At 41.1% G+C, this 13,870-nt stretch overlaps 1 protein-coding gene across 1 annotated transcript in view; it reads right to left on the minus strand.

Moving 5' to 3' along the window:
• The window catches only part of ADGRL4 (adhesion G protein-coupled receptor L4), a 126,509-nt gene that overhangs the window by 58,688 nt on the left and 53,951 nt on the right, over positions 1 to 13,870 (minus strand). The window contains exon 3 of the mRNA XM_087960497.1: positions 10,686 to 10,838. Coding sequence (XP_087816623.1) covers positions 10,686 to 10,838 — 153 coding nt within the window. The remainder of the gene's footprint in view (positions 1 to 10,685; positions 10,839 to 13,870) is intronic.

A 13,870-nucleotide genomic window follows, 5' to 3' on the forward strand; every position in this document is an offset into this window, starting at 1 on the left:
CATTTTGTGGAGGGTCTTTTTACAAACTGTACCATGCGTTCTGCACGTCCGTTTGCCACAGGGTGCGCAGGCGAGGTCAGCGCATGGCGGATGCCCCGATCAGCAAGATACTGTTCAAAGTGTAATGCAGTGAACTGTGGGCCGTTGTCCGAGACCAAAACGTCCTGGAACCCATGTGTGGCAAATAGTCTATTTAATCTGCTGATAACTGAGTCCGTTGTAGTTGTATTCATCCGATGGATCTCGAGCCAATTCGAGTAAGCGTCGACTGTAATAAGGAAGGTGTGTCCCCTTGTAGGCCCCGCAAAGTCAATGTGAATACGGGACCACGGTCCCCTTGGGGTTTCCCATTCGGTTGGGCTTGCTTTAGGTGGGGCATTACTGATGTCTTGGCAACGTTGACAAGTAGCGACCCAGGCCTCGATTTTCTTGTCGATTCCCGGCCACCAGGCATAGCTTCGTGCGAGTGCTTTCATCCGCACTATGCCCGGATGTCCGTCGTGTAATACCGCTAACACAGTTCGTTGCAGTTTGTTCGAATTATAACTCTATCTCCCCACAAGATGCAGCCCTTTTGGGAAAATAGTTCAGTTTGGCGGGCTTTAAAGGGCGCCCATTCTGGTGATAGTTGTTCTGTTGGCCACCCACGCTCAACCCAGCGTAGGATGTGTTGCAAAACTGGATCTCGTTTTGTTTCGAGGGCAATGTCCCTCGCAGTCAATGGCGGCGCGTGCAGGGCCTCAATTTGTAGAGTTGTAATGGTCGGTGCTGGATCTTCAACCGATTCTGGGAGTGGTGCTCTGCTTAATGCATCAGCGTGGAGAATTGCTTTTCCTGGGCGGTGTTGCAAGGTGTAGTTGTACACCGCCAAGAATTCTGACCAACGAGTCATTCTGGGGGACAATATATACGGGGTTGGTTTATTTCCCGCAATAATCCCCAATAGTGGTTTATGATCAGTAATTATTGTAAATGCATGCCCATACACATATTCATGGAATCTTTTAACTGCAGCCACAATAGCTAAAGCTTCTTTATCCAGCTGACTATAATTCCTTTCAGCTTTAGCTAGAGTTCGTGAGAAAAATGCGACGGGAGCTTCTGCTCCGTTTGGCAATACATGGGCCAGGATTGCTCCAACGCCAAACGGCGAGGCGTCGCAAGTAATGGTCAATGGCAGAGTTTCGTTGTACTGCATAAGTACAGAATCAGAAGTTAGCAGTTTTTTAACTTGCTGGAAGGCGTTTTGTTCCCGTTGCCCCCAAACCCACGTTGCTTTTTTGTCTAAAAGTCTATGCAGTGGTTCAGCTACTGTTGCTTTATTTGGTAGAAATACGTTATAGAAATTGATAAGTCCAAAGAACGCCTGAAGATCTGCCTTGTTCCTTGGAGTGGGGGCCCTCTTAATTGCCTTCAATTTGTCCTCAGTGGGATGGATCCCTTGGCTGTCCAGGAGGTATCCCAGAAACTCTACCCTTTCTGTGCATAAGTGGCATTTATTTCTTTTGACCTTGAGGCCGGCGTCTTGGAACCTTTGTAAGACCATTCGGAGTCGTTTTTCTAGAATGTCTCTGTTAGGGCGGCGATGAGTACATCGTCGAAATATGGTACGACCCCTCTTATTCCTTGCAACAGTCTCTCCATTAAGCTTTGAAAGATCCCGGGAGCGACGCTCACCCCGAACTGGAGTTGGTTGCATTTAAACGCACCCCTATGGGTGACGATAGTTTGCACTTCGGCGGTGGCAGGGTCTACAGGCAATTGCTGATATGCCTGCGCTAGATCTAATTTAGCGAAAATTTTTCCGCCTGTTAGTGTTTGGGGATAAACCCCTAGCAGAGTATGCAGCAGCAGTCAAGCCAGGCAGCCAAATGAGAGAGGAAGGGTTTTAGAGTATACACACACTGAACACAAACACTGTTTGTAGTTTAAATAGTTTTTAATCCAGTTAGAGTTTAAGCATTGTCAATCAGTCCGTATGTTATTCACAATATATCCATTCAGTAAGACTCACTAACTCAGTCCAGATAATAGTCCTTACTATATCTTTATCAGCCGATAAAGATATCTTCTCCTCCTCCGATGCCTTTCTCCAGAGGATAACGCTGGATATTCAGTAGAACGATCAAACAGTAGACAGTCGCAGTAAAACAGTAGTAAACAGTTGTATCCAGCAGTAAACAGCAAACGGTAAACAGTAAAACAGTAGGCAGTAGGCAATAGTCAGTAAGCAGCAAGCTTTCTCCTGCTTCCTCTTATTGCAGTTTCTAACCGCACCCTTAATTGACTAATTACATGCAGTGTGGTGCTTAAAGTTACAAACACTTAAACTATGATACCTTAGTTTATATATTTATCCACCCAAACCTTGTTGGGTATCAATGTTATACCTAACATTCTTCCCTTTTGGGTGATATAAATATATAATACCTTTACAATCTAACCCCATAGTTTTCACAACTCTCCTGGTGCTTCCTGGCACCTTGGGCTTTTGTAAAATTATCAGCTACATTGTCCTCCGACATGCAGTACTCCAACTGTATCATTTTACTTCTCACAGATTGTCTAACGTTTAGGTACCTTAAATCTGTATGCTTGCTCCTAGTTTTGACTGCAATATTTGTGGCCATTTGAATTGCTGCCTGATTATCTTCATGTATAATTATAGGATAATTCACAGTTATGCCTATATCATTCATCATTTGCTTATACATAATCAATTCTGTACATAATAGCGATAAACAGGAGAATTCTGCCTCCATAGTTGACAAACTTATATGCTGTTGTCTTATTGACTTCCAACCTATTAATGTCTTACCCAGCATTATGGCTGTTCCTGAAGTCGACTTTCTTGTGTCTCTTTCTGATGCAAAACTAGCATCAGCATAAGCACTCAGAATTAGATCACCTTTTGGCTCTAGATACAATGAATAATTCATTGTCTTTTTAAGATATCTTAATATTCTTTTAGCTGCAATCCAGTGTCTTTCACTTGGTGCAGAATTGAAACGAGCTAACTGATTCACCCTGTACGATATGTCTGGTCTAGACCAATTGCTAATATAAGACAAACTACCAATTAATGATTGATAAATTACCTTATCAAACCTCGGGCTTTGTGCATCAGTGTTGCTAAACTCCTGACTCATTGGAGTCTTAGCCGGCTTACAAAGCTCCATTTTATAATCTATTAGCAATTTACATATCTTATCTTCCTGAGATATCTTAAAGCCCTTCTGTGTTTTCTGTATATTTAAACCGAGATATTTTTTTATCTCCCCTAATTGCTTAATCTTTCTTTTCTTTTCTAATGATGCTATTATTTTATTGGCCTCATCATTAGTCTCAGTAATCAATGCAATATCATCAGTGAACAACAATAATAATGATATTTTCCCATTTGTCTCCCTCTTAAATAGACATGGATCAGCTAACCCAGCTCTGAATCCTATATTGTTTAGTTCCTTTACAATATACTGGTTCCATTCATAGCCTGATTGTTTAAGACCATAGAGGCTTTTTTTTAACAACCAACAATCATTATTATCTATTATTTCACTTTTAATTCCAACAGGTTTTTTCATATATATAGTGTGTCTTAATGGGGCGTGCAAGTAAGCGGTTTCCACATCTAGGTGGTTAATTATATATTTTTTGCTAGCTGCCCACACTAAAGCTGCCCTCAAGGTTGCTGCCTTAAGACTAGGTGCAAACACCTCATCATAGTCATTGGCATTCTGTCTAAAACCTTGGGCTACTAATCGTGCCTTATGGATTATATTTCCATCTTTATCAGATTTTACCTTAAAGATCCATTTGCAGCCAATGGACTTCATATCTACAGGTAATCTTGCATTCTCATATACTTTCATATTCTTTAATGAGTTCAGTTCCTTATTCATTGCTGCATACCAACTTTCCTTATCCTTAGTAGGATACTTTTTTATTTCATCTACAGTACATGGAACTCTATTAATCTGGCACACTGTGTTAGCCTGGTACCTATCAGGCGGTCTAGATATTCGTGTAGTTCTTCTGGGAATTACAGGGCTTGCAGGAGGACTTTTTTGAACTACTACTTGTTCATCTTCCTCATCCTGCTCAGCCATTGGATCTATTTCTTCCTTTATGGGCTCTATTTCTTCCTGTATTTCTCTCTTTACTTTATTCTTAAAGTTACAGGGATAATTAATGGGATTTCTATAGGATTCAATAATTACTTCTTTATTGGTATCCTGTTCTAACTTCTCCCATCCTACGTGCTCTAGAAATTGGGCACTAGCACTACATAACACCTTAGATGTGCCTTTCTCCCAAAATCTATATGCCCTATGGTTTGCCTGGTAACCAACGAAGAAAAATCGCTTAGCTCTGTGTTGCCCTTTATGCCTGAGTTGTGTAGGGATATGCACCCATGCTGGTGCACCAAATGTGTGCAGGTAACTTAGGTCAGGTTTCCTGCCATGCCACTTGGTGAATGGTATTTCACCAGTCGTTGTGTTAACAACGTTGTTCAATATGTTATTAGCACACATTGTAGCCTCCCCCACAAAGAATTAGGTAATCCAGAATCAGTTAACATTGTTCTAACCATTGCCTGTAGTGTTTGGCCTCTTCTCTATGAATGCGTTGTGTTCTGGCCTGTATGGTGCAGACTTCTTGTGCTCTATTCCAACTACCTTTAGTCTGTTCTGGAATTTGTTGTTAACAAATTCCGCACCATTATCTGTCACCAGGGTTATCAGTTGCCGTTTAGTCTTTCTTTCTGCAAATTTAAGCCAGTTGAAAAATGTTGATATGTTTCAGTTTTGCTCTTCATTAAGTAGCAAAACCCATATCTAGAATGGTGGTCCATAATGCTCAGTATATATCGAGCACCCCCATACTGGGTTTCTTTGGACCTATGATGTCTGCAAATATCACTTCTAAAGGTTCTTTGGTTTTGAAACCATTTAACCTATTTGCAGGCAATACTTTGCTCTTATCTTCAAAGCAAACATTACAACGCAAATATTTATCACAAGGTTTTAACCTTATTCCATCAGATAACTCTACTGTACGTTTTAGCATTTTAAAATTTACATGCCCCAAACGCCTATGCAATAAATGGATACATTCATTATGAGGCTTTATATTGTTAAATACAGTCTGTGCCTCCCCTTTCTTACTATCATCTAAGACGTATAACGTTCCATTTAAAGCTGCAGTTACCCTTTTTTATCCTTCTCAATTATGCAATTATTATTTTTAAATGTAATTACATAACCTAGTTTGACTAATACCCTTACAGAAAGCAAGTTGAACTTTAGTTGCGGTACATACAACATTTTTATATCCTGATTTATGTACGGACAATGTGCAGTACCTTCTCCTTTCGCTTCAGGTTCCAGCCATTAGCAAGTGATATATGTTGAGAACTTGTAGACATTTTTACAAATTTTGTCTTATCTCTCGTGATGCAGTGGGATGCACCACTGTCCACCACCCATAAATCATTCTTCACATCACAGTTGCTAAACATGGTTAGTTCAAAGGCTTTCTTGGGCTTTTTTACATTCTGGCTTTTTCCTTTTTTGCAAAAACTTGCCAAATGTCCTCTTCCTCCACAATTAAAACACTTTTTAATTGTGTATGCCGTCGAAGATAAATTCTCTTCTTCCGGGTGCTTTCCTTTACTAAGCTGGTTTCTATCAAACTTTGAAGATAATTTCTCTTCTTTCTTAGATTTATCATCTCTCAGCTGGTCACGTTCACACCTTCTTCTGGCTTCTTCTAGTAGCCTGCCTGTAATCTCGGTTAATGAGAGGCTATCCTTAGGCAATACTTCCAACGAAGTCACATAGTCATCATAGCTTTGATCTAATGAAGATAATATAATGTATACTTGTTGCAGCTCATTAAAGATAAGCTCTTTTTCTTGTAATTCTTGAAAAATGCTCTTCATACAGTTTAAATGAGCTAACATATCTCCATTCCTTTGAAGATGTGTTTGAAACAGCTTCCGTGTAAGATTTATATGTGCTCCTACACTGTCCCGAACATATATCTTCCTGAGGTTCTCCCAGCAGTTTGCAGCATTTTCTTCTCCACGAATATGGACAAGCTGCTGGTCACAGAGAGTCAGTCCTATGATGCATAAAGCCTGCTCATTCTTCCGTTTATAGTCTTGTAACTTTTGGTTATCCTCTTCATTATCAGGATCCCAGCTACTCACATCTGGTGGGTTTGTTATTATGTCCCACAAACCTTCTCTACGTAGAAGTAAACTACATTTCATTGACCATGAAACATAGTTTGTTCCATCCAGCCTGGATATCATGGACAGATGTGGTAGATTTACTTGTGCCATTACTCTTCAGATATATGACTATTTTAAACTAATAAAAACAGTTTGTTTTTACAGTAATGTGCAACTCACACCAACTCTCACTGCTATATCCTGGTTAGTTAGACTGTGCAGCTGGGCCCATAACCATTGTTAGTGTTTGGGGATAAACCCCTAGCAGAGTATGCAGCAGCAGTCAAGCCAGGCAGCCAAATGAGAGAGGAAGGGTTTTAGAGTATACACACACTGAACACAAACACTGTTTGTAGTTTAAATAGTTTTTAATCCAGTTAGAGTTTAAGCATTGTCAATCAGTCCGTATGTTATTCACAATATATCCATTCAGTAAGACTCACTAACTCAGTCCAGATAATAGTCCTTACTATATCTTTATCAGCCGATAAAGATATCTTCTCCTCCTCCGATGCCTTTCTCCAGAGGATAACGCTGGATATTCAGTAGAACGATCAAACAGTAGACAGTCGCAGTAAAACAGTAGTAAACAGTTGTATCCAGCAGTAAACAGCAAATGGTAAACAGTAAAACAGTAGGCAGTAGGCAATAGTCAGTAAGCAGCAAGCTTTCTCCTGCTTCCTCTTATTGCAGTTTCTAACCGCACCCTTAATTGACTAATTACATGCAGTGTGGTGCTTAAAGTTACAAACACTTAAACTATGATACCTTAGTTTATATATTTATCCACCCAAACCTTGTTGGGTATCAATGTTATACCTAACACCGCCCCCCAAGGAATGGAGCAAGTGCTGCACTACTGGCACTGGATATGCACTTTGCTGAAGTGCGTGGTTAAGGGTGGCCCGATAGTCTCCGCAAATTCTCAGTGACCCATCAGGCTTGATAGGTGTAACTATTGGAGTTTCCCACCGGGCGTGGTCGGCGGGTTCCAGCACGCCCTGTGCTATTAGTTCATCGAGTTGTTCGTCGATTTTAGGTTTCAGGGCGAACGGAACCCGACGCGCTTAAGGCGGATGGGTGCTACCTCAGGGTTCAAATTAAATGATATCGGGGTCCCCTTGTACTTGCCTAGTCCGCCGCGAAGACGCCTCGGAATTCTTGCACGAGGGCCTCCTCCCAATCGTTGCTCTCGGCCCGGTGAACTCCGGCTATGGTGATCCCGAGCGGCTCGAACCATTGTAGGCCTAAAAGGCTAGGCCGGTCACGGTCAACAACAGTCAGTGGCAGTGCGACGGTGCGGTCCTTGAAAGAGACCTGGAATTGGTGGGACCTAACGACGGGAATTGATTACCCTGGTAATCTTTGAGTATAACCCTTTGAGGGTTGAGGTCTTGGCGGCGAATTGTTGGAATAAGCTGCTGGAGTGTCTTCCAAGATACCATCGAGAGGGATGATCCTGAGTCTACCTCCATCACACAAGGTTTGTTTTCGATCGCGACCTTCACCCGGATTTTTCCGGCGTCTAAGGATGTAGCGTGGCCTATGGTGATTGTTTGGTGGGTTTCTTCCCGTCTGGTTTCTTCGCGCCTGGGGTTAGTGGTGGACGGGTTGTTTCTGTAGGAGTGGTTTCCCCATTGGTGGTTCAGTTTGTCTCGGTGTGTACCGAGGAATCCTAAAGATTGGCATTCGCCTGTCGGGGTTTTGGAGTTGGAGGCTTGTTTACTTCTGCAAACCTTTGCGATGTGACCTCTTTTTCCGCAAACGCGGCAGAGTGCGTCAAGGAATTTGCAGCTGGATCGTGGGTGACTCGCCCACATCCTGCGCAAGGTCGATTTGAGCATTGTGTGAACTGGTCTCGTTCAGTTCGGAGTCGGTTGACCTCTTCCTCGTCACTTTCTGATGGGGATTCTAGGTCTTCGTGGTGAGTCGATACCGGTGTCTCTCAGGGTGAGGCGAGGTATCATCGGCGAGTTGGCGTAGCGGTGCGCTGGTACGGCGATTCGTGCTGCCGACTTCTTAGTTGCTTCCGCTGCCGAGGCTTCTTTAAGGGCATCGGTAAGGCTGATGTCCCCTTAGCCATGATTTTGCTCTGGATTGTGCAATCCTCTAAACCCAGAACTAGGTGGTCCCGGAGGGCTTCTTCTAAGTTGGAGAACTCGCAGAGGCCTCCAAGGTTTCGAAGGTCTGCGACGTAGTTGGCTAGGCTTTCGCCCTTCCGCTGGCCTCTCTGGTAAAATTCGTGCCTTCTGACTAATGTTGGCACGGTGGGCGCGAGTGGGCCCGTAGCAAAGGCTCGAGGACATCCCAGTCCATTGCTTTTACTTCGGCTGGCTTGGCAAGTGACTTCGCCATTTTAAACACAGTAGGCCCGCAGTGGGTTAGAAAAACAGCTCTTTTTTTGCTGGCCATTGCATCTTTTAAGTTGTTGGTCTCCAAAAACATCTGGAACCGATCCATGTATGACTCCCAGTCTTCAGTTTCTGGGTTGAATGGAGCGGGTGGTACGGCACCGCTGGCCATGATTGCCGTGGATAGTGCGTGTTCGACCACGTGCTCTGTTGGTTGCTCTGTAGATCAGTCAGCTCTTCGGTCTCCGCATCCCATCCTCGTCGCCAGTGTTAAGTTTGAAGAATAAGGAGACCGGACATCTGACCAGTGACTTCAACTCTTTAATAATAACAGGACTAGGAATAGAACAGAGCAACTCTATGGGCAGCAGTAACCCTTTTATAGGGTTGGCTGCTACCCTATTAACCAATAACCTTTGTGATAAGTTCAAATAATAACCAATAAGGAGTGGCCTCATCCTGACCAATCCCTGTTCGTTGTTTGAGGACCAATCAGGTGTGCAGGCCTTCAAACCCTACTTTGCATTTTATGCTAGTTACTTTTATTGATTCATAACAGAGAGAGAGAGAGAGAGAGAGAGAGAGAGAGAGAGAGAGAGAGAGAGAGAGAGAGGGAGGAGGGAGGAGGGAGGGAGAGAGAGAGAGAGAGAGAGAGAGAGAGAGAGAGAGAGAGAGAGAGAGAGAGAGAGAGAGAGAGAGAGAGAGAGAGAGAGAATGTAATTGTCCTAACATGAAAATATTTAGGGAATCAAATTTTTAATCCCCCATGCGTCAGTGAATACAGTAAAAAAACATATAACTGCACAGAAATTTATTTCACTTGGGGAAATACATTTTTTAGGACTTTTACAGCCCTAAAAATAATAAATCAGTTTATTTTTGGGCAAGTATAAAATCCCTTTGTTGATATTATCTTGTTCAAGTCACATCTCTTTACTTTAGAGAGATGTGACTTGAAGAAGATAATATCAACACAGGGATTTTATACTTGTCCCCAAAATATACTGATTTATTATTTCCTGGACTGGAAAAGTAGAAGAATAATTCCTTCCCCTAATGGAAAATAAATTTCTTCAAGATTATATACTAAGTTAAATGCCGTGTAAAATATTAAGGGTTTGTAAGAAGCACTTAATATTTTACTTAGCATTTAAGTAAATAATTACATACTTTAAATACAGTTAAAGATGCTGTGGTTGTCAACTGTAGAGTTGAAAGGCCATGTTTGAGACCCAAGCTCTGTGAAATGGATGAGCTCCTGTTACTTGACAGTTTCAGCCCAACTAGCAGTTTGAAAGCATGCAAATGCAAGTAGATCAATAGATACCACTCTGGTGAGGAGATAACAGAGTTCTGTGCCCCTTTGATATAAAGTCATGCTGGCCACAGGTACACAGAAATTGTCTTCAGACAACATTGGCTTCCTTGGCTAAGAAACAGAGATGAGCACTATGCCCTAGAATCGGACATGACTGACAGGGAAACTTTTACCTTATAGGTAAACCATTATGTATTAAATTATCCCAAAGTGATACATACAAAATTATACCGTGTTTCTCATGTAATAAGGCCGGGTCTTATTTTTTTTTGAGCACTGAAAAAATGACTAGGCCGTCTTTTCAGGGGTGACTTAATTCCCCCCCTTGCATCTTTGGGCTGGTGGGCAGCGATGGCTTGGATGTTGACCTCGGCGTTGGTGGGGCACTTCATATTGGGGTCAACGCAGGCAGCACCATATCCGGGTGTACAACAAAAGTACTTCCTAACGGCAAGCCCCCCCACCATTCCCCCCCATTTCACATGTTTTAATATAGGCCTTAATTTGGGGTGAGGGGCTTAATTTCATTTCATGCCTATAAAACATGCTGGGACTTCCTATTGGGGGAGGCCGTATATTTGGAGAAACAGGGTATAGAGCTAAAATATATTAAATTCACTTAGTATAGTAATGCTAGGGTCTTTTTAAAAATATTTTTGTTATAATTTATCTATCAGAACATTTTAAGGAACAGAATAAACAGAAAAGGCAGAAAGGGACATAATGTTTATGGAATAAAACATCAGTAAATGAACAGGGAACCTCTTGGGAATCTTACCTCTACATGAAGTACCATCATTGGTTACAAAGGTTGCGTTGCCATTACTAGATTTGTATCCATCTTTGCACATGCAGAAGTAGCTTCCCATAGTGTTTGTACAGTTTGCCTTTTCTCCACAAAGTTGTGTGGCATTTGCACATTCATTATCATCTGTAAATAAACAAAATTATTTGCTCTCTGTTAAAATGATTTCATTCCTTCCAAAATGAAAACTTTTAAATTTTCTGAGACTTTTCAAGTGGTATTGACTTTTTTTCTGCTGATAAAAACTTTAAAATACCGTATTTGCCGGCGTATAAGACGACCCGGCGTATAAGACGACCCCCACCACCACCAGAAACGCCCTCCAGAAATCCCCGGGGCTGCAGCGGCAGGGCGGAGTGCCAGGGGCCGTGGGAAGAGCAGGAAGGCTGCAGCCTCGGGCGGAGCGAGGCGCGGGATGAAGCAGAAGCGCGCAGGGGATCCGGGAAGCCAGAGGCGCCTTCGCTGCGCCCAACAAGCATCCGAAAGCCGGCAGTGGATATACCGGCGTATAAGACGACCCCCCACTTGGAGGCATGTTTTTCGGGGCAAAAAAGTCATCTTATACGCCGGCAAATACGGTAAATCCGGGGTATCAAATGATTCAGGAGCTGCATCCTCAAATAATGGATTTCCTACTTTTACTTAGACACCTGAGGGGTGGGTGTGTGTGTGTTTGTGTGTGTATGTATGAGTCTGGGTGTGCACGCATGCACACGCATGTACACACACTCACATATATTCTAAAGGCAAATAGTCATGATCAGGAATAGGAAACATTTGTTTCTGGCATACAGCTATGACAATAACTTCCTTTTGCTTCTTTTTTAAATGCACTCAGATAGTAGATTCTAAAGTTTAAAATTGATCTTAAAAAATCTTAAATTCACTAGTTTTAAATTGGATGTCTTTGTCTTTGTGTGAGTGTATGTCTGCCTGTATATTATGTCCATGCCTGGTGTGCGTGAGTGTCTTTGTGTTATGTACATATGTATTATTGTTTTACATATTTAAGTTGATAGAATGCTACGGAACTTAGTTTCCAGGACTGAAGCCTATAATACTCTGCTAACTTACTCATGCATTTGGGGGTGTGGTGGAGGAGAGAGAGAAAGAGAGGGAGAGAGAGATTCTCATACAATAATGGGCCTGGGGATAGGGTTCTGTGTGATCCATGGTATCCCTATGGCACAAACCATTCAGCTTATTGACCTTCAGGAAGTGCTAACTAATCTGCAAGGAATTCCTGATATTTACTTGAATGTAGGTAGAATGTGAATAGAATGTTGAAAAACTGTTAATGTTGACTCTGCCATCTGTTTGCCATCAGTGAGTTCAGATTTTTCCATTAAATACAGCAGGGTAATAAATGTGAAAAATGAAACATGGTATTTCTAGAATGAAGAAGAGAACATCTCTGGCCCAACGATAAACAATACCATGTTTATACAATGATAGAGATCCACAGATTTTTCCATTTTTATGAACTGCTAGACTTAGCCTTAAAAATAATAGAGCTTTTCCTAAATTCATCGTCAATCAACTCAGAACTATTGACGTGACACTTAAGTCATAACCTCAAAATCCTTAAAATATTTTGTCTAAGAGGAATATGATAGGATTACATCTGTGTAAGGTAAAGGACCTTACCAAGAGTAAGACATAAATTAGGTGAACATTTTGAAGAAAAAAGAGGGCATTCTTGAATATGTGACATTTATATACAATTCAAGCAACTGATAAGTGAGTTCACTGAATTGGTATATCCATTGCTAGATAGACTGTTTCTTGACTCCTTATAGATTTTGATCCTACTCTGGTATTTCAGTTTGTAATCTATTCTGTTTTCCTTCTCTAGCATCTTACATACTGTATTACATAAAACGTACATAGGAAAATGTACTGACTGCCCAATATATTTTTTCACTTCTTGTTTGCTTTTCTATTTCAACATTTGATAATCTGTGCCTATAATTGTCAGCAGAATATTTTACTTGGGGATATGAGAGTGTTTTTGTATATATGCACTTTAAAATTCTTTTTGAAATATTTTGGATACTTCTACAAATCTCAAGGTATTCCTGAGTATAATGACATTTCCCTGATACCATGGATCATTTTCATCCTAAATCCCAAAAAATGTTTACATAAAATTGTTCAACAATACACACTAGTAAAAAGGCAATAGCCATAAATCTTCATTGCTAATATTTTCATATGGTTGAATGGCCAATTAAATAAATAGGTCTTTGATTCCTGGCAGAAGCATTTCATAATGGGAAATTGCCATGCTCTAAGGAATGTTATTCTCCATTGGGAAGACCACAGTATTGTATCTTCTCATCTGGACCACAATCAAACAAATATCCCTAACTGTAGAACTAAAAAATATAAACATTGGGTAGGTTACACATGGAAAAGGGTTATATGGAAAAAGAAAATGATTTCTCTGATGTTTATGAAGATTCTCAACCTTCCAGGTGATGGTTGACTCAAAGGTGCTTTTTCCACCTTTGGGACAACCATGAACTGAAGAAGCTTCTTGGATGAGAAGCAAAAAAGTTTTTAAAGAAAAACCAAGAAAGTCCTTTTGTCTTTCAAAAAATGCCTTTTGGAAAAAGCACTTTTGGGATTCCTCTGATAGCCCCAGTTCTGTCATGTCCCAACATTGTTGATTAGAGCCTGAGGTACTTTTGGGTTTTTTATTTCTTTACAGTATTTATCATTCCCGTTTGAGTTAGTTCAACTCATACTCTTGCCCATGGAACAATCAGTCAACAATATTTCTATTATTCTTACAGATGTGGGAGCACTACAGTACACATACCATGTGTAATGTTTTCTTCATTTATGTATGCTAGAGAACTGGGTTTTTTTTTGTAACCCATACAAAATGCATTTCTTGTAGTGATTGAAAGTGTACTTGATATGAGAGGCTTATCAAACAGCAAGGCATAGATTAATATTGGATTGTAGAAGACAAACATAAGCTGCAATTTTTTGGGAAAAACATTATGTTAGAATTCTCAACTAGGCGGAACCCCCTCCCCCCAAACAGAATAGGAAAATATATTCCAGGACAACACAGTTGCTTTCAACCCATTATTATATTCCATCCTTTTTCCTTTTAAATGCAAGCCAAGTATTTCCATCACATGTTT

Source organism: Notechis scutatus, chromosome 3, assembly GCF_049901735.1.
Source record: "Notechis scutatus isolate UNSWTSFEM ecotype Mainland chromosome 3, rNotScu1.2, whole genome shotgun sequence".
In the NCBI taxonomy this organism is placed as follows: Eukaryota; Metazoa; Chordata; class Lepidosauria; order Squamata; family Elapidae; genus Notechis; species Notechis scutatus.